General features: G+C 36.6%; 2 protein-coding genes across 4 annotated transcripts; both read right to left on the bottom strand.

The window, feature by feature from the left end:
- Positions 1 to 5094: 5094 nt before the first annotated feature.
- Positions 5095 to 11567, bottom strand: LOC132126707 (MAP kinase-interacting serine/threonine-protein kinase 1-like). Its single transcript, XM_059538158.1, has 12 exons — positions 11420 to 11567; positions 9266 to 9367; positions 8975 to 9072; positions 8283 to 8362; positions 8100 to 8173; positions 7908 to 8012; positions 7766 to 7821; positions 7432 to 7527; positions 7152 to 7346; positions 6725 to 6889; positions 5640 to 5683; positions 5095 to 5557 (listed from the first exon to the last, which is right to left on the bottom strand). Exons 2-12 carry the CDS (start codon positions 9363 to 9365, stop codon positions 5368 to 5370), a joined length of 1203 nt encoding a protein of 400 aa, XP_059394141.1. The 5' UTR covers positions 9366 to 9367; positions 11420 to 11567; the 3' UTR covers positions 5095 to 5367.
- Positions 11568 to 12120: 553 nt separating this feature from the next.
- On the bottom strand, positions 12121 to 19260 carry LOC132126492 (MOB kinase activator 3C-like). 3 transcript variants are annotated; one of them, XM_059537755.1, is made up of 4 exons: positions 18892 to 19257; positions 16920 to 17447; positions 15066 to 15268; positions 12121 to 12744 (listed from the first exon to the last, which is right to left on the bottom strand). In XM_059537755.1, the coding sequence occupies exons 2-4, from the start codon at positions 17335 to 17337 to the stop codon at positions 12715 to 12717; spliced, it is 651 nt and encodes a 216-aa protein (XP_059393738.1). In that variant the 5' UTR covers positions 17338 to 17447; positions 18892 to 19257; the 3' UTR covers positions 12121 to 12714. The 3 variants fall into 3 exon arrangements, with proteins under 3 accessions (XP_059393738.1, XP_059393739.1, XP_059393740.1); XM_059537756.1 differs by lacking the exon at positions 18892 to 19257 and adding an exon at positions 18049 to 18365; XM_059537757.1 differs by lacking the exon at positions 12121 to 12744 and having other exon boundaries at positions 16924 to 17447; positions 18892 to 19260.
- Positions 19261 to 20433: the final 1173 nt, after the last annotated feature.

The following is a 20433-nucleotide window of genomic DNA, read 5'->3' as shown; positions in this document are numbered from 1 at the left end:
CAGATACAGTGTTGAACGTGACACTGAAAGACACAATAAAACAAGACAAACTCACTGATATGACTAGAAATGGGTTACAAATCATTAACAATTTGGACTATTCTAAGTCAGTTTGAAGTGTCCATTCTATTTATTAACTTAGGTATACAAAATTAAACATCAGAAGGCTATATATTCTTGTTTTACACTTATATTTGTGGATGCACCATATATTTGCACCATAGATGTTATCAGTTGACAGAATTTTATTTTTTACGTCAGTCAATAATGAATCATTAATTGTTCATGTTTATTTTTTCTATTTGTACAGTTATATTACATTTACCATCAGAATATCCGTTTTTCAAACTGTACATTACAGATTTGTGATGCTTGAATTCACTTGTAGCATTTGATATTAGCATGTTTTATTTTGTATTTATTTAGACTAAATAATATATAATTTTAATAACAACATGGCCACACCCTGAAAATAATTAGCAGCTTATTAGTATTTTCAAGAAAAGTAAAATCTGCATGTCTCTAGCTTTAAGTCTTTACATCATTACATATTTCGTAAAATAATTATGTCAAAGGCACAACTAAACAATTTTATCTTCAAAAACAATACAATCAGACACATTCCACAATCACACAGATAACAATGTTCATTTTCGAACGGTCTTTCTCATTGCGTGAAGACGCATTTGGGGAAAACTCCTGTTTAACTCTTTACTGAAACCTGATTTGTTCATGTTTGTGTAGCTGCACAAAACAAAAGTGATTTATCCCGCCAGAAAGGGCGGAGCCGACCTCTATATAAGTCAGCTCGGAGCGCCTTTCATCAGATAATAATGAGGATCATCTCTTTGCTGACTCTGGAAGAAGCCAAGAAGAAGAAGAAGCCGAGAAAAGAAGCTCCAGCTCTGCTCGCCACCAAGATCGAGGAAGCCCAGCAGTGAAGACCATCCGGCGTTTGAAGATCAATTTTCAGAGAGCACATTTCCTGAAGAGCAAATATCAGCGTACGTTGTTGTCCAAATGTCACTCGCAGGCCACCTTGCTTCATAGGTATTATTGGGTCCGAACCTCCTGTACAGTGAGTGCTCTGAGAGTATATGTAGAGCGATCTAGCCTGTTTAGACAGTCAGAGCAGCTTTTTGTTTGCTTTGGAGGCCACCATAAGGACTGCCTGCCACAAAACAGCAAGTTTCTCGCTGGATTGTAGATGCAATAGCCTTGGTTTACGCCTCAGAAGGCTTGCAGCGCCCTATAGGTGTGAGGGCCCATTCCTCAAGAGGGACGGCCTGCTCCGAGGCATGGTCTAGTGAAATTTCTATTGGTCACCGCAGTCCACATTTGCCAGATTTTACAACTTAGATGACGACTCTTTCGGTTTAAATTGCCATTCTTACCCCTTGGGCAAAGCTGGTTATATACATGCTTCTCAGCTACTAGCTTGGGGCACAATTTGCTCATCATGTTCTTAGGGGCCCTTAATTAGCACTCAAAAACTGGGATCGATGAACAGATTATTCTGTATTATGCCCATAGCCTGGTATGATTGGATGCGTTCCCAAAATGCGTCTTCACGTAAGGGGAGAGACTGTTTGAAAGGGAATGTTCTGGTTACTGACGTGACCTTGGGTCGCACAAATTCGCAGTTTGATATCCAAACTATGAGTATGAATCATCTACTATGGGGTTTTGTAAACTCACATAATTTCCCTTTGAACACTTACAGGTTTCTTAAAAAGTGGGGCAGGTCTCCAGGAAGGTTGGTGAGGCTGCAGTTGGTGGAGGAGTTTGGAGAGTGTGTTGGACTGAGCTGAATGGCTGTGGTGTCCTGTAGGGTGGGCTCACTGGTCTCCATCTCGAACACGGCTCTGCCCATCCTCATCAATGGCCAATGGTCCCGTCCAGCAGACATGTGAGAGCTTTGTCTGATGGGTCGTCGACTGCAGATGCAACACGCTCCAAAGAATGAAAAGGCCACTAGGAGGAGGATGGGCCCGATGATAATGGGAGGGTTGTTTAAGGGGAGGAGTTTGGTAAAAGCGAGAGCACCCACTAGGGTGATGTTAATGCCCGCCAGCATGATGCAGAGCCCACAAGCACAGCAAAGAGCCGGTGAGGGCAACCCCTTAGAACGAAGTGCCCTCCTCTCACCTGACTGTGCTTCTTCATAAGAGAAAAGCATCCTCTCTAAATGCCGCTGACTTTTCTGACCACTGCATAAAAAGGGAAAATGAGAGAAAGAGAAAACAATGAGGCGGCGAGCAGTAATGAGTATTATAGAGATGTGTTGGTCCAACATCCGCCTGTCTGTTCATGTGTCATGTCAGCACCGGCTATGAGCCCAAAGAATTCAATTAGTGCCAGCAACACCAGATGAGTCTGATGATGTGAAAGATTTGGCTGCAAGGAAATTACACTACTATAAAACTTTATTTCTCAGTATGTTTGCATGACAAGGCGTAACAGTTATGTAAATGTTTTAATCAGATGTTATGTCTGCATAAGGAATTTAATAATGAACATCATGGTTATTATTTATTATGTTTACATCATATACACCATGTATATTCTGCTCGGCTATTAAAAATTCTGGATTATTTAGAACGTTTCACAATCAAAGTTAACATTCAAACTATTGAACTGATAGAATAGAAAGACAGATGATAGATAGATAGATAGATAGATAGATAGATAGATAGATAGATAGATAGATAGATAGATAGATAGATAGATAGATAGATAGATAGATAGATAGATAGATAGATACAAACAGACATATAGAGACAAACAGACAGACAGATAGATAGAGACAGACAGATAGATAGATAGATAGATAGATAGATAGATAGATAGATAGATAGATATATAGATAGATAGATAGATAGATAGATAGATAGATAGATAGATAGATAGATAGATAGATAGATAGATAGATAGATAGATAGATAGATAGAAACAGACAGACAGACAGACAGACAGATAGATAGATAGATAGATAGATAGATAGATAGATAGATAGATAGATAGATAGATAGATAGATAGATAGATAGGTAGGTAGGTAGGTAGATAGATAGATAGATAGATAGATAGATAGATAGATAGATAGATAGATAGATAGATAGATAGATAGATAGATAGATAGATAGATACAAACAGACATATAGAGACAAACAGACAGATAGATAGATAGAGACAGACAGATAGACAGATAGATAGATAGATAGATAGATAGAACATTCTATAGAAAATCTTTTTCTAAAAGAGTTTTTTTTTTGTCATTTGCCTATTTTTAATAGCATATATTTTAATCTAAAACGATATATTTTCAATATGAAAACACTCAAAGTCAGCATTACTCTGAAAATGAACGACTTCCCGCGCTACGGGTAAAAATAAATTATTTAAACTCACCAGAAGATGAGATTTCGTAGAGTTGGCCGGTATTGTCCTCTATTTCAGCGGAACTTCGGGAGATTCAGGAGATTCTCCGGGCTTCTGAACTTCAGCCGCCGGAGAAGCGCTTCTTCTCGCTCTGAGCGGATGGAGATGGTGTCATTCCGCTCATCACCGCGGGAGGCGCTCTCGAGCTCCGCTTCACCACTCTGGCACACAGATGATACACGAATCCCTGTGTTAACCTTTAACGCTTTCAGGTTCGGCTAAAACATAACAACATACATGATGCACAATATCTGCTCAAACACTTCTAGTAGAATATCAATACACTTGGAAACAATTGTTAACACCTCCAGCTCAGCTTCTCCTGACACTGATACTCAAGAACACAGGCATGTCTGCTCAGTCTCCTCCACATGGCTAGAGTGGAATGAAACCACGCTCTTTTTAGTGCAAGAAAGAATTGAGGAACCCTTTGGTTATAAGCGCTCAGATCCTCATAGGGTAGATAGTATGCACTGGCTGTTTATCAAAGTCTCTTTAAGAGTAGGGGTATTCTGTAGTCTTTGTGTTTATTCAGGTCTTTTACATCATAATAACAAAAAATTATGTTATCCACAACAACAATCCACACTTATTGCTGTATTAAGTGCATTGAATAAAGACTCAAGGTTCAGTGCAACCTGCTTTATTTCTCAAAATTGGAAAACCAAATTAACACCTCTGACCTATGAACTGTTCATAGAGTTGTTAGGGTTAAATGGCCATTCCATAGACAGCATTTGTGAAATCAGCATTTGATTCGCCATTAGAGTATCAGACAAGCATTGAATACTGAGAACATAGCCATTGATGTGAGGTAGCTCCCTCTAGAGTCATCCCTGGTACATGAAACACTTAATCGTAAATGGACTTAAATAATACATGGACAAACACTACATTCCATTTCATCTTAACTCAAATAGCATTTTTAAACAACAAATAACAGGAAAAATAATCGTGCATGTTTTGTAATTTGAAAGATAACTGAGAGGTCATTTAGTTATTTTGCACAATAGGAGCTCTGCCCCCCCCCAAAATGGCACAATTTACACTTAATACAAACAAAAGTAATAAAATGTACTCCATCTTATAACTAAATCGGCTATAGGACAGGCTCGTCCCCCTGATGCATAGAAAAACAGTTCACTTTTACAAAACAAAGTTCAATACTCTAAAAGACATAAAGCGGAACCATGAAAAAATATACATTAAATGAAAAAATATAATCATCTGAAATCTGAAAAGATAAAAAAAATACATACTATGCAATATTTACTAACTATCTGAGCTGAACGTGTATGGTCAAATGTATATAATACCTCATCAGCACCTTCCTTAAAGCAAATGCATTTCCACTTAAGACACATGGCAGCATGGCTTTACATAGCTCAAATAAACCAAAACATTATTCCCTCAACAATAACTGCAACTAGACTACAGCTAGACCCTATATAAAACACATAGAAAATAGAAAAGTAACAAAGCAAGATGTCCAGTGCTTTATAGTAAATTTTAAAATGTTTAAACTTGTTTTAAGTTTAAAAATGCTAATGTTGATTAAAAGCCTCACTGATGTGGCAACAATAAAATCAACATCTGTAGAATACCCTCAGAGCTGAGCACCCTTTTTATTTCACACTGACAAACACTGCCAGAGCACAGTTTCTGATGCTTAAAATACATAAAACTCACGTTACACAGAGTAAAAGACCTGTAAATAAATTAGAATTGTCTGGATGTTTTTGGTTTGTATACTATATAAGGCTAGTCTGTGCTACAAGTTGGTAGCACTAAGCCTGTGATGCATATACATGTGTGTTATGCACAAGTAAATGCATATTCAGTTCACCAGAGAATGTATGCATATGAAGGCTTATAACGCACTTTGGCATGCACGAGTATAACCGGAGCACCAGTCGGGAGGGCAGGTGTCAGGTATTGGTGCGTAGTGCTTGAGACTGTGCTCTGCGACGGGCTAATCTAGAGTTAGATGGAGGGGAGAGCCTCATGGAGCAGACCACGGCACCAAAGTCCTCCTGCTCTTCTTCCTTCTGAGACAGCTGTCGATTGAATGCGATGGCTTCAGCGGCAAACTGTGTCAGGTCTTTAGTGCTGCAGTTTCTGTGGGTTCAACCAGAGAGACAGTTAGAGACATTCCAGAGACTGGAAAATATACTTAATCTACTGCATCGAAATCAAATACCTTTGTAGAACACGAGGAGTTTGAAGAACTCTTTCAGGTGCATTCTGAAAATTTTAAGGAGTAAATAACAATAATGTATATGATAAACATTTTGTGTATTATTACATTAGATTTTTATAATGTATACTTTCACCAAACGTTTATGGTTGGTAAGTGTATTTTTACCAACAACAAAAAAAGAATAAGAAAAAACTAATTTTATTACAATATAAAATAATAGTGACTGTTTAAATATACTTTAAAATATAATTTATTTCTGTGATGAAAAGCTTAATATTTATCAGCCATTACTCCAATCATCAGTGTCACATGATCCTACTGAAATCATTCTAATATGCTGATTTATTATTAGAATTATCAATGCTGGCAACAGTTGTGCTGCTAAATATTTTTTAGGGAACTGCAATACTTTTTACAGGATTCATTGATGAAAAAAAGTTGAAAAATAACAGCATTTATTCAAAATATAAATCTTTTCTAACCATATAAATCTTTGCTATCACTTCTTATCAGTTTAACACATCATTGCAGAATAAAAGTTAATTTCTTTAAAAAAAATTTACTTACCCAATGCTTTTGAACTGTACTGTATATTGTTAGAAAAGATTTATATTTTAAATAAATGCTCTTCTTTTTAACTTTTTACTCATCAAATAATCTTCAAAAAAAGTATAACAGGTCCTTAAAAATATTAAGCAGCACAACAGTTTCCAGCACGGATAATAAATCAGTATATTAGAATGATTTCTGAAGGATCATGTGACACTGAAGACTGGGGTAATGATGCTGAAAATTCAGCTTTGCATCACAGGAATAAATTCGATTTTAATGTATATTAAAAAAGAAAAACATTATTTTACATCATAATAATGTTTCACAATATTCCATTTTTTCCTGTGTTTTTGATCAAATAAATGCAGCTTTGACAAACATAAGAAACTCCTGTAAAAAACATTTAACAAATTTTTTTTAGATAAGTAAAGTACTAAAGATAGTTTCTGTATTATCAGTTATCAGCCCATATTGGCCATCCCTGTAAAAGATCAAATCATAATGTCTTCAAAAAAATAAAGCTAAACACTCACCCCTTGCACCCAGGGATGCTTCAGGACCTGAGCGGCACTCAGTCGTAGAGTGGCATCTCGCACCAGCAGCCGCGAGATCAGATCTTTAGCGTCGGCCGAGATCTGAGCCCAAACTCCATCCCTAAATTCATACTTCCCCTCCTGAATCCTCTCAAACAGGTTGTTCTGAACAGGAGAGGACAACACTGCTTAGTTGTCTTCAATGGATGAAGTGAATACTCAACATTTAAGGACAAGAACTCCAAGGCACTCAAATTGTAGTGAAAAGCTTTTAACTACAATTCGAGTGCCTTGGAGTTCTTGTCCTTAAATATATACTATCCCATACAACCAAAGAGGACCGAGATTTCATACCCCATGCAGCACTTTTTGATGCATTCAGTGCTTTGATGAATACTCAACATTTTTGAATTAGTGTGCGCTTTACCTGGCAGGCCCGACACGTCTCTCCTCGTTCCCAGCCGCAGTTGGTGCCGCAGTGGCCAGTGAAGGGAGGACTCCCGCTGAGCAGGATGTAGAGAATCACTCCAAGGCTCCAGAGGTCACAGCGCTTATCATAGAACGAAGCCTCATCCGTAAAGACCTCCACCACCTCAGGAGCCATGTACTCTGCCGAGCCACACTATAGGACAAAACACATCCCTCAAAACATGCTACTCCACAATTTTACAGTTCTAGAATGCTCATAAATGTAAGGACGCGGTTACCGGCGTGGTGAGCTCAGGGGTAGTTATTGGCGTACAGGCACTGTTTAGCTTTACTCCACTCCCGAGATCAAAATCACAGATTTTCACAGGAGACACCTGAGTAAAAGCAAAAAACTCAATACAATTAAGACTGGCTATAAACATACAATGCATACACTACTAGAGGTGGGTGATATCATAAAGATCTTATTTAAAGCAACTATATTGTGATGTATATCGTTATGTGAAATAAAATGACTCATATTGTGATATAAGATTTCAGTCATATCGCCAATCCCTTTACACTACTGTTCACAGGTTTAGGTTCTGTAGCCAGACAAACTATACATGTTACCTTATCAGTATATTCACACAGGATATTTTCAGGCTTAAGGTCCCGGTGAGCGATTCCTGTGAAAAGAGTGAGACGAGTCTGAGTAAACACACTCGCAGTGATTCATGGTAACTGGGCCACAGAGTAAAAGTACAGTTTTCACCTTTGTTGTGCAGAAAGTCCAGTGCATGTGCTATATCCCTGACTACATGACTTGCCTCTCTCTCATCAAAGTACTTTCGACTCTGGATATGTGTTAAAATGGAACCTTGGAGGAAAAGAGAAAACTATTCAGAAACAAATAACCGAGAATGAGAATGCATCTGTGTTTAACCTCTATACAACTGTACAGTACCTCCGAGCAACTTCTCAAACACCAGATAAAAACAGCAGTCATCTTCAAAAAACTGAATGAGCTCCAGAATGTTCCTATTGAGAAGAACATGATGCATGCAGGTGAGCAGTTATGTGTAATACTAACTACAATCAATTACAGTGGATTATGAAGTATAATGAGTACTGTGGAATAAGATCATACTTATTTCCTTGACACTGGTAAAGCGTCTCCACCTCTCTGAAAACTCTACTGCGACTGTGACCAGCGTTCTTCTCAATTATCTGAGAAACATAACCACACGTTACATAAAATAATTTATGTTTGTTTGACAAAGAACTACTCTGTTATTTTTCTAAATTTACTATTTTAGTATCATTATCTTATGAAAGTACATAGGGTTTCTGAATGTTTTACGAAGATAAATGTACACCTTTTTAAAGACCTTTTTAACACCAAGTAAATAAAATTTAGGCAGCACAATTGTATTAACAAAACACTTAAAATACAACTTCCAGAAAAATCAGCTTAATTTCAAGGGAAACAAGGATTTATTCCCCATTGATAGATGTTTGTTCGTGTTCTAAACATAAACTCACTTCATTTTGTCCCATTTCTCAGAAAACAATGCTTAATTATTTAATTCTGTGTCTCAAGCAAATTCATCTTGATGTAAGGATATTTGTATTGGAAAACAATACAAAATACTGAGGGAAATGGCCTTTTTGCAGTGCATGCAACATTTAATACCATGACTTCTTGATTTTAAGACTTTCTGCTCTGATTTAAGGCTTTCACTTGTGGAAGGGCAAATTAAAGACTTTAAAACCTTTTTAATACCCACAGAAACCATGTAATTGTAACTACAAAATCATGGGGGAAAAAAATCCTCTAACCTTGACAGCATACTCGTTGCCGTTCTGTAAACTCACACAACCCTGGACTTTAGCATAAGCTCCCTGACCCAGCAGCTCGTCCGTCAGCTTGTACAGATCTACAAAACATACACACTTGTGAGTTAACTCATTTTAACCATTCAGGAACTGTTGCAATCACACATTTCAAAAGATCCGATGATGCACGATACAGATTATACAGACTGCATGCTGAGAATAAACCACAGAACAAAAAGGTGCACATTATGAGGATTAATAAGAGTTTTTGACAAGTTCTAGATGGTTTAGTACCACTAAATTTGCCAGTGAAACTGTCCGCGGCCCGAGTTCTGCGTTTCTTCTTCCGCTGTGTATCCGGGTCTGTGATGGTGATTGGTTGACTGCTCTCCATTCCTAATACCAAAATACACAATAGCACAAAACCACCAGGATGTTACATCATAGGTTTTTATGTATTCTGTCAGAATGTAGTTTTTTGAAATGACTGGATAATTTGAAGGGTGTATTTTTTTTAAAAATCGGCTGTACCTGGGAGGCTGTTGGGGGCATGAGAGATCAGACAATGGCTCTCCACCTGGCCAGATGCCAGAGCGCTACTGGTTATCTGAGAGAAAGAGAAAGAAATTTACATTCAAAACAAAGAGATGTGTTATCAGAACACAGCAGCAATCAATGCTCATTTACTTCTAGAGGCATATAGGGTGCAACAGTCGGGTTGCAGAAATAAAACTCCCATTCATTTTCTCCAAAGGGGAGCTGATTTTGAATGAAAACTTTTAAACCTGTAAACAAGGTTGTTAAGTGATCGGATATACTTTACACATCAGTTCGCATTATTATTTTTTATAACTGTACTTTTTTGTCTTTTTCCTTCAAATCAAAGTTTTTGTTGTGAGTCAAATAGTTTTGGTTCTTGGTATAAAGCCTTTTTAAATATGCCTATATGAAAATAATTGTGGAAAATACTTCCGAAACCAAGTCTGCTGGGAAAAAAGCTTATTTGCAATATGCAAAGCATCAAGCATAAACACAATAGGTGTTTACTTGAGCATTTCCAATGGAGTAAACAAGAGCCAGGTGGTCACTGACATTCACATGCCCATAGATATGACCTTGTGTGCTTTATATGCTTCCCCATAAAAGTTTAAAGACTAAAGAATCATCGTATTTTAAGTTAGCAGTTCTCTATCGATATAAGAGAAAGAGAAAGTGAACACTAGGTGTGTGCACTTATCAGATTTCTCACTGAACAAGGCTCACGTGACTAATGTGTGCACCCATGTCTAGCATGGAATGCAATGCATAGACTGTCAGTTCTGTTTTACTTATTTACCCGCGGTTTGAGACTCACAAACAAGTCAGGAGCACGTTTTAAGTTAAATCGTGACACTGACGTGAGCAGTGGAGCAGCTGAAGGTCCGCGATCATTCCAGAAGCCGCGCGAGACGGAACCGTGACAGCTGCTTTTCTTCAAAGTAGGCTGAGTGAAATCAAGTTAGAGCTATTTAACCACTTAGTTTCCGCACTGAGAAGCAATGTCGCCGTCCTGACGAGTTTGGTCAAGTTCCTGTCATCTGGCTGTTGCTGCTGCTGAGGGTAAAATCCAGCACACTCAACAGGATATGTTACGGTTTTACATAATTAAAGATAAATTAAGGTGGACTGAATGATGAGTGGCATATAGGGAAATAATACCATTTTAAATCTTAGTATTTGAGAAATCGCCATTCGTTGAAAAATAGCCTAATAACGGTTTTTGGTAATGGGTATATTGGATGAGCGTAGTAAGGGCTGGAAAAATTAACATATTTAAAGCAACAGTAGATGTCAAAACTGACTGATAAGGCACAAATTCATTCAAAAATTCTAATAAAATTACAAAGCCGATTGCTTTTCTTTTCTCTGTGTTTAATGAAATGACATGTTATTATGCAGAATGATAACCACGGTCGCCGTTCACTTTCACTGCTCAATGAATGTGAATGGAGACTGAGGATATCAGTCCCTCTTTTATGCTCCACGAAGACTGAATCAACTGACAGAATTCTTTTTGGAGTGAACTGTCCCTTTAAGAAAAGAAGAACTGTAAAATGTGTTACGAAAAAAAGCAACAAGTGTCAGATAATTAATTAAGTGTAACAGTGTCGGCAGTTTTGTAACGGCCAACCAAAAAGATAATGCTTTTTGAGTAACGTTAACTGAAAATCTCCAAATAGTTGACTGTGATAACTCGTTTTAAGAATTAAGGAACGTTACGAGCGTTCGTTATTGCGATCTAATATTTCATTGGCGCGAATCGCGCGACCCGTTAAAGCCATATCATGACACAGATGTAAACATCAGCGAGCTGACCTTAGTATAGCTATTTGAGCTCGTGTAACAAACCAGTTATGTATACGTTATACATTTTATGCATGTAAAAAATAAAAATAAAAAGACACAAACCTGGAAATTGCGGCCGAATGAGTCTAGCTGTGCTATGACAATAACTGCCTCCACCATCCTGCGCTGAACAGCAGCAGATAGTGAGGAGGAGGACACCCCAAACGCGCCAACTGCCCTCCTACTGTTGAACGCTGTGGGGCATTTGCGAATCATACTATGATGACGAGTTGGTTCATGAATATTAATTAGGTTACGTGATTGGGCGTACAAGGGAGACTACGAAGTCACGTAAGCATGAGCTAATGAATATTCATAATCTAAGACTGCGCTGACACGAATTTGATTCATATTCGTATTTCGCACTGGAGAAATACCGGCTTCACTCACAGACAGACTATAAGTTAAGGGGGAATGCAGGATTGCTGTCTGTCAAATTTAATGATTAGACTCATACACGGAATGAAACTCGATCTTTTAATGTTAATGTTGACTTCCGTGTCAGTCGCATAGGGTAGTGGAGAGTCATCATAAAGGAGTTATGCAATCGCTACTGTGACGCAGCTGTTATGCTGTTATGTATTCTTTTATTGAATCAGACTGTACTTTTATATTTCTTAAAATTTGTTACGTTGAATACATCTTTATGTAGGGTAGTTGTGCTCACACACACAGTATAAGGAATGTCTTAAATGAATATTTCATTGTTATGAGAAAGTTATGTTTTGGATTTTCCGATCCAATAAATAAGAATAAAGAAAGTATTGACATTTAAAATGTTTGTATTTTAAACTTGCATGCAAAAAATTCATTGGCAAAAAACAGCACATTGTCAGAACAAAATATCTGAAATAAGAATAATACCATTAAGTACTTATTCATCCTCAGTCACTATCTATGGTAATGGTTTCTTACTGCACATGCCCTGGTTAAATAAAGATACTAGCAAAGGCTTCTGCCCCTGCACTGGCACAGACACGAAAGAGCAAGAATTCAACCTCCCAAACTTGGCAGAAGTTTTAGACATCCCATTTCCAGATATATTTTCCTCAGGAACAAATATTTAAAAGGTTCTTTGAAGTCACGTGGTGAAATGCTAAAAAAAATGTATGCAGAATACTAAGCAATCAATGCATCTTTTCAGATCACTGCTCCAAAATTTGAGATACAGTACATCACTTAAACATTTACTCTCTCAAGAACATGCGTTGAATTACTGGACCCACAAGTATTTCAGTAAGAAGCACAGATGCATTGCATTTTAGCTCATTTGTGAGTCTCTGATCTTGCCTGATCTCAGATCAGACCTTTTTTTCTGAATGTTTGACATTTGGATTCCCATCCGTTCTCAACATCTTTCAGTTACAGATCTTCTCTGTCATTTCTTTCTGTGGAGACAGAAATGACAATGTTATTAGGACATAAATCACAAGCATTTGCAATGTGCTCTCAGCATCTAGTTGTTCATAAAACCTGCCAGTTAAAGGTACAGGTTGTAGGACCTGCCACTAGAGGGCACACTACCAAAACAATAAAAATCGCATGGTTTTATGACGCTAAGAAGGAGCGTGGAATGATGGGATTTGTTGTCTTCTACCCATAGACAGTAAAAGAAATGGACACAGCGACCCCATTGGAACTCAATTGAGACAAGTGAAGCCCATTTTTAGCGTTTTTTAGCACTTCCGTTTCTGACGCGCAGACTCAAACTAAGCTTGATGACGTCAGCAACCTGTCTGACAGATTTAAATCTTCTAGTAGCTGTGCGTTCAAACTGGCATCGTTAATCTTGCAGAGACGGCGAGCTTGAGCGGGGAGTTCTTTGGCGTGAGTGAGCAGGAGTAAGTATTCTGATTAATTATTTTGTATAGTATTTTAAAATGTAACGCCAGTACGCCATATTAAGTTAATTGCCTGCGAGCTTCTCCTCCTGTCTGTACGGTAATGCGACAGAGAGTCGAGTGGTTATGACGCAATCGTTAGCCTATTTTTACAAAAACTGTTTCTACGGGGCCATAATGTAACATAGAAGGTAATGGAGCCCTTCATACATTGTCGTCTATCTTTAGAAATAAATAATGGACAAACGGAGTCTTTAAATGCCTCAGATGTAAAGTTATTGGCTGTCAAAGTGACGCCAAAATGAATGGGAGTCAATGGGAAGTGAACGCAAGTGAAGTTCTGCTACAAGATGGCGGCACCCGGCCGACTTCAACTTCCGGTCTACTTCCTTGCCGCCTGCTTCTACCCAACCGCTGACGGCCATCAATCAGACGGAAAGATAAATCATGGATTTAACAGGAGTTCAATGATTTGCGCGAGTAGATTACATACAAAGTCAATGCAAAGACGCGATTAGACTATGGATCAGACACGTCCTTGCGCGAGTCTAGAGACGCGATGCCCCGCGTTTGGCGTGTATGCACCATAATACTAATCTTGTTGATTGTTATAATAGCATACATTTTCTGTAAAGATACGAATCAAAACAACTCACCTGTCGAGTAAAATACAAGCGAGATCGGCATCTCTTTCTAGTTGAAGTTTGTCGCAAAGCTACTTCCGCATTTGTCCACGACACTGTTGTCATGTGGTTTCTACGTCAGTAAAGGCGGTAACAAAGGGTAACTGACGTCATTGACAGACGACTGCCCCGTGTCACTGTTTAGAATGGGAATTTTCTCATGATTTACAAGTAGTTGAAAATATTAGAGATATTGTTAGTAATCAGCTGGACAAAATATATAACACTAGCCTAGTGGTTTTTGGATATTTTACTATAAATATCTTACAAATTTTACCTTTAACTAAAGCAAAGTGCAGTCTGCTAACTGCCACTATCATAATTTATTGTTTTGTGTCTAATAACAGTAACACAGTCACTAAAATTGGTTGTTAATTAACTTTTCAGTGCTTATTACTGTTCTGTTCACACACAGTTCAGAAATTCTACGCAGCATGTCCACAACAAAGTGTACAATTAGTTGTTAATGACGTATTTAAATGCATATCAGTGTTTTGTCATTACTGTATGTGCAATGAAAGAAATTATAGGGAACGTTTTGACTCATAGTGTTGTGAGATCTTGCTAGAAAAAACTCCTTAAACACACGTACAAACATGGATTCTAATCCACATACCAAAATATAGTGACCTGCACCTGCTACTTTATTAACTCTGTAAACCAAAACATAAACAAAATACAACGGTTCTTTAGTTGGTGGTTTAGTTAAAACCGCTGAACACAACGAGCCTTTAGTTTTCTTTTGTTTGGTAAACTTGTGTTATGAAACAGGACCCAGTTTGCCATGTCTACTCATTATAAGCAATGCTTATTAAGTGTTTAAGGCCTTGTTGTTTGGGGTCAGCACATTTTTTAGAGATAACAATGTAGGCAGGTGTAAGTCATGATATTTTAGTATGTACTTATTTCCAAGATAATACATTTGGATCTTGCCTTTTTACAGTAATATCTGGCAACACAGAGTCAAGCTGTTCCTCCTTCCCTGTGATTTCTTGCACCACAATTCTGATATGTATTTAAATACATCACGTTCGGTTCTATACATTGCATAGAATTTCTGTAAATGCTGTACTTTTTTTAATTGTCACTCCTGTAAATCACTGAACTGTTTGTGTACAGAACAGAAAAGGTGAAGTGAAAGCCGCAGTGTATGTGGTTACAGTAATGAAAGCACAGTGCTCTCACAAGCGGCTCCAGCTCCGAGTGGTCGATGAGGCTGAACTCAGAGATGAAGTAGTAGTAGTGTTTGTAGCAGGTGTTGATGTGGGCCTCAGCTCCCATACTACAGATCATGTCAAAGTGATGGATGTACACATGTACAAACACCCGAAACAAGCGGCTCAGTATCTTCTTGCACACCTGCTGAAAGTTCTTTGGAAAAGGGACTCCTAAAAACAGAAGAAAACCAGCATCACACTCAAATCACATCACATTCACATTGCTGTATGATTTTCTTCCATGAGAAAATTCAAATGCTATTTTAGGAGAGAAAGCACACAAAGTATGTCTCCAGGGTTTTCGGCCAATAGTTCAGTCTGTGGAATTATGAATAGTTGGCAATGCTTATAAGTATAGCTTCTGTAACTCTATCCAGTACTATTTTTTCAGACAGAAGTATGTGTCTGGTGTTCCCTGGCCCCACAAATTATACAGCAATTCCTGAGAAACGTAACTGGGTCATTTACTGTTAATATTTCTACGTCTAACTGTTTTTGTCTTATTTCCATTCATTTGTGTATCTTTGCTCATGTATTAATATATTAAGCTTTTCATAGTGATAAACTTACTACGGAGCCCCGCACATGACATGCAAGAAAAAATAAATAAATTGTGCGCACGATTTACTAATTCGTTCCCTCAATGTACTAAAACGTGCACACGATTACTATTGCGTTCCCTCGATTTACTATTGCATTCCCTCGATTTGCTAAATCGTGTGCACGTTTTAGTACATTAAGGGAACGAATTAGTAAATCGTGCACATGATTTAGCCTAATATTTTTTCCTGCATGTCATGTGTGGGCCCCGTAACTTACAGAGCTTAAAGGTCAATAAACAAATCGAGTGTCCACGATAAAGAAAAGGAAAATCCAGTAACGCATATGTGCATTAAGTTCTTAGAAATGTGCTCTTTGTATAAGATATTTTCCTTATACCATAAATACGTATGATTTAAATAATTGTTTTAAAAATATTTATAAATAAATATATATATATATATATATATATATATATATATATATATATATATATATATATAGGTACTTTAAGTATTAAAAGAATATATAATGTATTTTTTAATTACATTGTTAATTAATAAAAATATTATTACATTTAATTTATTGAAAAGGATAAATTTTCAGATATTTGTAACTAAATATATCTGATAACAGTAACTAAAATTTACCTTAAAAAGCTCAACTAAAGAAACAAATAATAATAATAATTTGTTACTTGAAATAAAATAAATGTTTACAGAAATGTAAAAAAAAGTCTTATTTCAGGTAGTTGCCAAGGCAACATTACTTATTTTAATTTAGTTTAACATGAGGTACTGAAATATACCTAAAACTAAAATACAAATAAATGAAAACTATATATATATATATATATATATATATATATATATATATATATATATATATATATATATATATTAAAACTACTAAAAATTATAAAACTAAAACTAAAATGAAAAATATAAAAATAAATACCAATTCAAAATACTAATAAAAACTATAATATATCACTGTTCTTGACAGATTTTTCAAATATTAATAAGCAGTGAAGCAGTTTTGTTAAATTTGTTTTTCTAAGAAATAACAATAAAAGACAAACATTTTTAAAAAGAGTTTCCTCTTTTTAATAAAGCATGTTTCTATATTATTATATTAAGACTGTTTTTCCACACTCGCATCATTTTAACTTTTAAGAATGAAAAAAACAATGAAAATAAAAATGTGGAAATTAACAAAAAAAAAAAAAGAGCCCTATCACAGTGATTTGATTTGTCTGGAAAACATCTCTGACGTCACGTACCTACTCGTGTGGGAAAGATGTCCTCATTGTTGATGAGGGACTCGATCCAGTTCATCAGGAGGTTCATGTATATAAGAGCAGGCAGTTTGGTGGGCTTCTTGTATTGATCCCCATCCTGCCACCTGTATTCATAACGTGGCCCTCCAGACATGATGGGACAGCTCTTCTCAGTGCAGAACTCGCTCAAGGTCCCGTAGATGAGGTTGATACGATTGAAGAAATCCACCACATGCACAGCTATCCAGTCATTAATGTTCTCCCCATCCGGCAGCTGGACCACTTTCCTTAGGTCCAGGCCTGATTTCAGAGACGCTTGGGCTCTTTTGTACAGCTCAAAGCGCTGGGTTCCAGGTTCAAATCGCTTTCGAGGCCGGAATGTTTTGTCCTTGCTGAAAACCTGACCCAGGCACAGAGCCATAGCTGAACTGAGCAGGGCGACGGAGTCGTCAGATCCAATCAGGATCTGGAAGATTGTGATTTTTCACTCGTATGATTCCCTGGGTCTTCGTCACATCCAATAGGGAGTTTCTAGAGAGCAGAAAAATATATAAATGTATATTTGAATAAAAAAAAAAAAATTATTAGATTAAATAATAATGAGTAAAAAAAATATATATACATACTTATAAAATATAGTGATATTACACACACATTATATATATATTTAATGAATGATGTGCTGATTAGTTTGGGTTTATGCAACTGGGAAACTGCAGTGGATAACATTTATTACAATAACCATGGCACATATGTGATAAATAAAAATAATTAATAGCTGTGCTGAGATCCTGAATGTTTATATAAACAGTAATATTATTAAATATTATATTATTATTTAAAGGAATTGTTTTCTGTTTTCATATATTTTAAAATGACATTTATTCATGTGTCAAATGTCAGCTTTCAAGTAAGATTTTTCAAGAAGCATTAATAATTATTATCTGTGATGAAAACAATTTTAAGGAGTAATGGTTTTAAAGTAGAGACATTTTTAAGGATTCTCTAATAAATAGAACAGCATTTACTTGAACTAGAGATCTTATAACATTATGAAAGTTTTTTCTTTTTTTGCATCCTTACTGAATAAAAGTATTAATTTCTAAAAAAAAAAAAAAGAAAAAATACTTACCCAAAATCTTTGAATGGTATAGTGCAAGTACAGTCCATTAACAGACCACCACAAACAAACATTTCTTCCTCTCTATACATTCAGTTTCCCTTTGTGTTTTTTTATCCACATCACCTTTTCATTACTTCCCGTGTTTGTTGGAAGTGGTTGAAATGATATCCATTCTTCTGTGGATTTCAGAGCTGTTAAGCCCTACACTCAAACCCTGATTCTGTTTCCATTTAACGTTCTGACAGTGTATCTGTGTTTGAGTCCATCCTTTCTTTGTCTCTTTGATAAGTCTTGTCTTTCTTTCCCTCTCTGTTTCTCTCTCCTCACACAAAAAAAATCATGCATTTCTATCAGCTCATAGCTCACGTTGACTCACTTTGCAGGTCTGTTTCTGACACTTGTTGCTGTTACTGATAATAGATAGTATTTCATGCCATTAAAAGGCACTCAAAAAGCCTGCATTTCCATCATTGTTTTTTTATATGTAAAAGAGAAGATTTAAAATCTTTTATTCTTCTGAAATTTTTTTAAAACTTTAGAATTTAAATTTTTTTTTCATTCTAGTTAGATTACTATTCAAATTTTTAGATATTTTTCTATATATTTCTAATCAAACTGGTAAGTATCCAGCCGATCTTTTAGGTAGATTTTGCAGTCTCACTTTAGATGTTAGCCTTAACTCAATTCATTCAACATGTGGAAGCAAAGAACAGAGGAGTCACTTGTCCACAGCAAACACTGACGTGTCTGATCATGCTTTTTCACACAAACTCTGACATTAACTCAAAGCATGGAAACAAAAGTTGCATCTCATCAATGAAAACAGATGAAAGCAAAGTAAAAAATGTAGACCTGGCTTTAATCCTGCCGTAGACACTTGGAATGTTGTGGGAAACCTGAAAAGATTCCCTCGCTCTCCTGTTCTCTCCGAGAGGGAGCAGAGCAAATCCAAAGAGTCCTGTGAGGATACTTTCTTGCATTCATCAGCCGGTCTTTGCCCTCCAAAACTCAGTTAGGAATAGGGTTTAGAGTGAAAAAGCAAGACGAAAGGTTACTTGGCTTCCCTTCCTGTGTATGATGTCATATCCTGATCCCGTTGTCTGTTTTTGTGTGTCTGTGTGTGCGTGTCATGTGTGCTCAGGGGCAGTGTGAAGTTAAAAGGAAGGATTTCGTTGGTGGTGGGAGGAGTCCAGTCCCACATCCTCTGGCCTGCAGCAAACTCCACTGTGTTTGGCCTTTAGTATCATGGAAACTTGAGAGGACTGTATCCCAGTCTGTCTATTATTATAAACTATACACTTTCCTCTTTCTCTTTTTGTAATGTATAATAAATTAATTTATCATAAAATGGCAAACATAATATGTAATTTATTGTTAAATATAAAAAAATGCATTCAATAAAATCACTTGAAAAAATCTATTTACGTTTATTATTTAAAATATATTATGGTTATATAGGATTTATTCATGATGATTAGAATTTCAATTTTTTTTCATTCTAGTTAGATTACTATTAAAATTTGATGGGTGTTGTTTGTAAGCTAAATTGTACATAGAATTGTTTTAACTTAAAGGGGTCATGTAATGCTGCTAAAAAGAACATTATTTTGTGTATTTGGTGTAATGAAATGTGTTCATACGATTTAAGGTTACGAAAACACATTATTTTCCACATACTGTACATTCGTGTTTCTCTTCTATGCCCTGCCTTTACTGAAAAGCGTTGTTTTTTTTTACGAAGGTCATCGGTCTGAAAAGTGAGGTGTGCTCTGATTGGCCAGCTATCCAGTGCGTTGTGATTGGCCGAATACCTCCAGTGTGTGCCTGACATGTTACACCCTTTAACATATTGTGATGCCCTGTACGGCTTGAGCGACGATTCGAAAACATTAAAACCCATTATAAACGAGGCATTTGTTGCATCCAGTGGGGACATAATTATGGATTATAATGACTTATACTGTATTTTTATGCAAATTTAAAACCATGTCTGCATTTGTTATCTGAATATTTGGGTTAATCTGTTCTGGAAAAGTGTTGTAACTTAACCACTTATTTCTAGTCGTGTCCTCTTTTGGAAGGCCAAACAAAGTTGTTTTGCATTCACAACAAAACACACAGCGCCTTCACGACATAGTGGTGGCGGCAACAACAATACTTTAGCTATTTTTTCTTTGCGTGAACATTTGGGCAGCGTTATGCAAATTTTTTCCACATCATGACGTAGACATGTGGGGCGTGTTAGAACAAGCCGTTTTAGGAGGATGTGGTTGACTCTTAACTTTTATAAAGAATATCTCTTTGGATTTAAGACTTTAGTCTTTGCAAATTTACAGATCTTCTTTATGCACCAAGAGCTTGTAACACTCCAAAGGAAAGGAAAAATTTTAAGTC

Source organism: Carassius carassius, chromosome 44, assembly GCF_963082965.1.
Source record: "Carassius carassius chromosome 44, fCarCar2.1, whole genome shotgun sequence".
Taxonomy (NCBI): domain Eukaryota; kingdom Metazoa; phylum Chordata; class Actinopteri; order Cypriniformes; family Cyprinidae; genus Carassius; species Carassius carassius.
The sequence above is the reverse complement of the archived record's forward strand: the minus strand, read 5'-3'. Positions and strand labels throughout refer to the sequence as shown.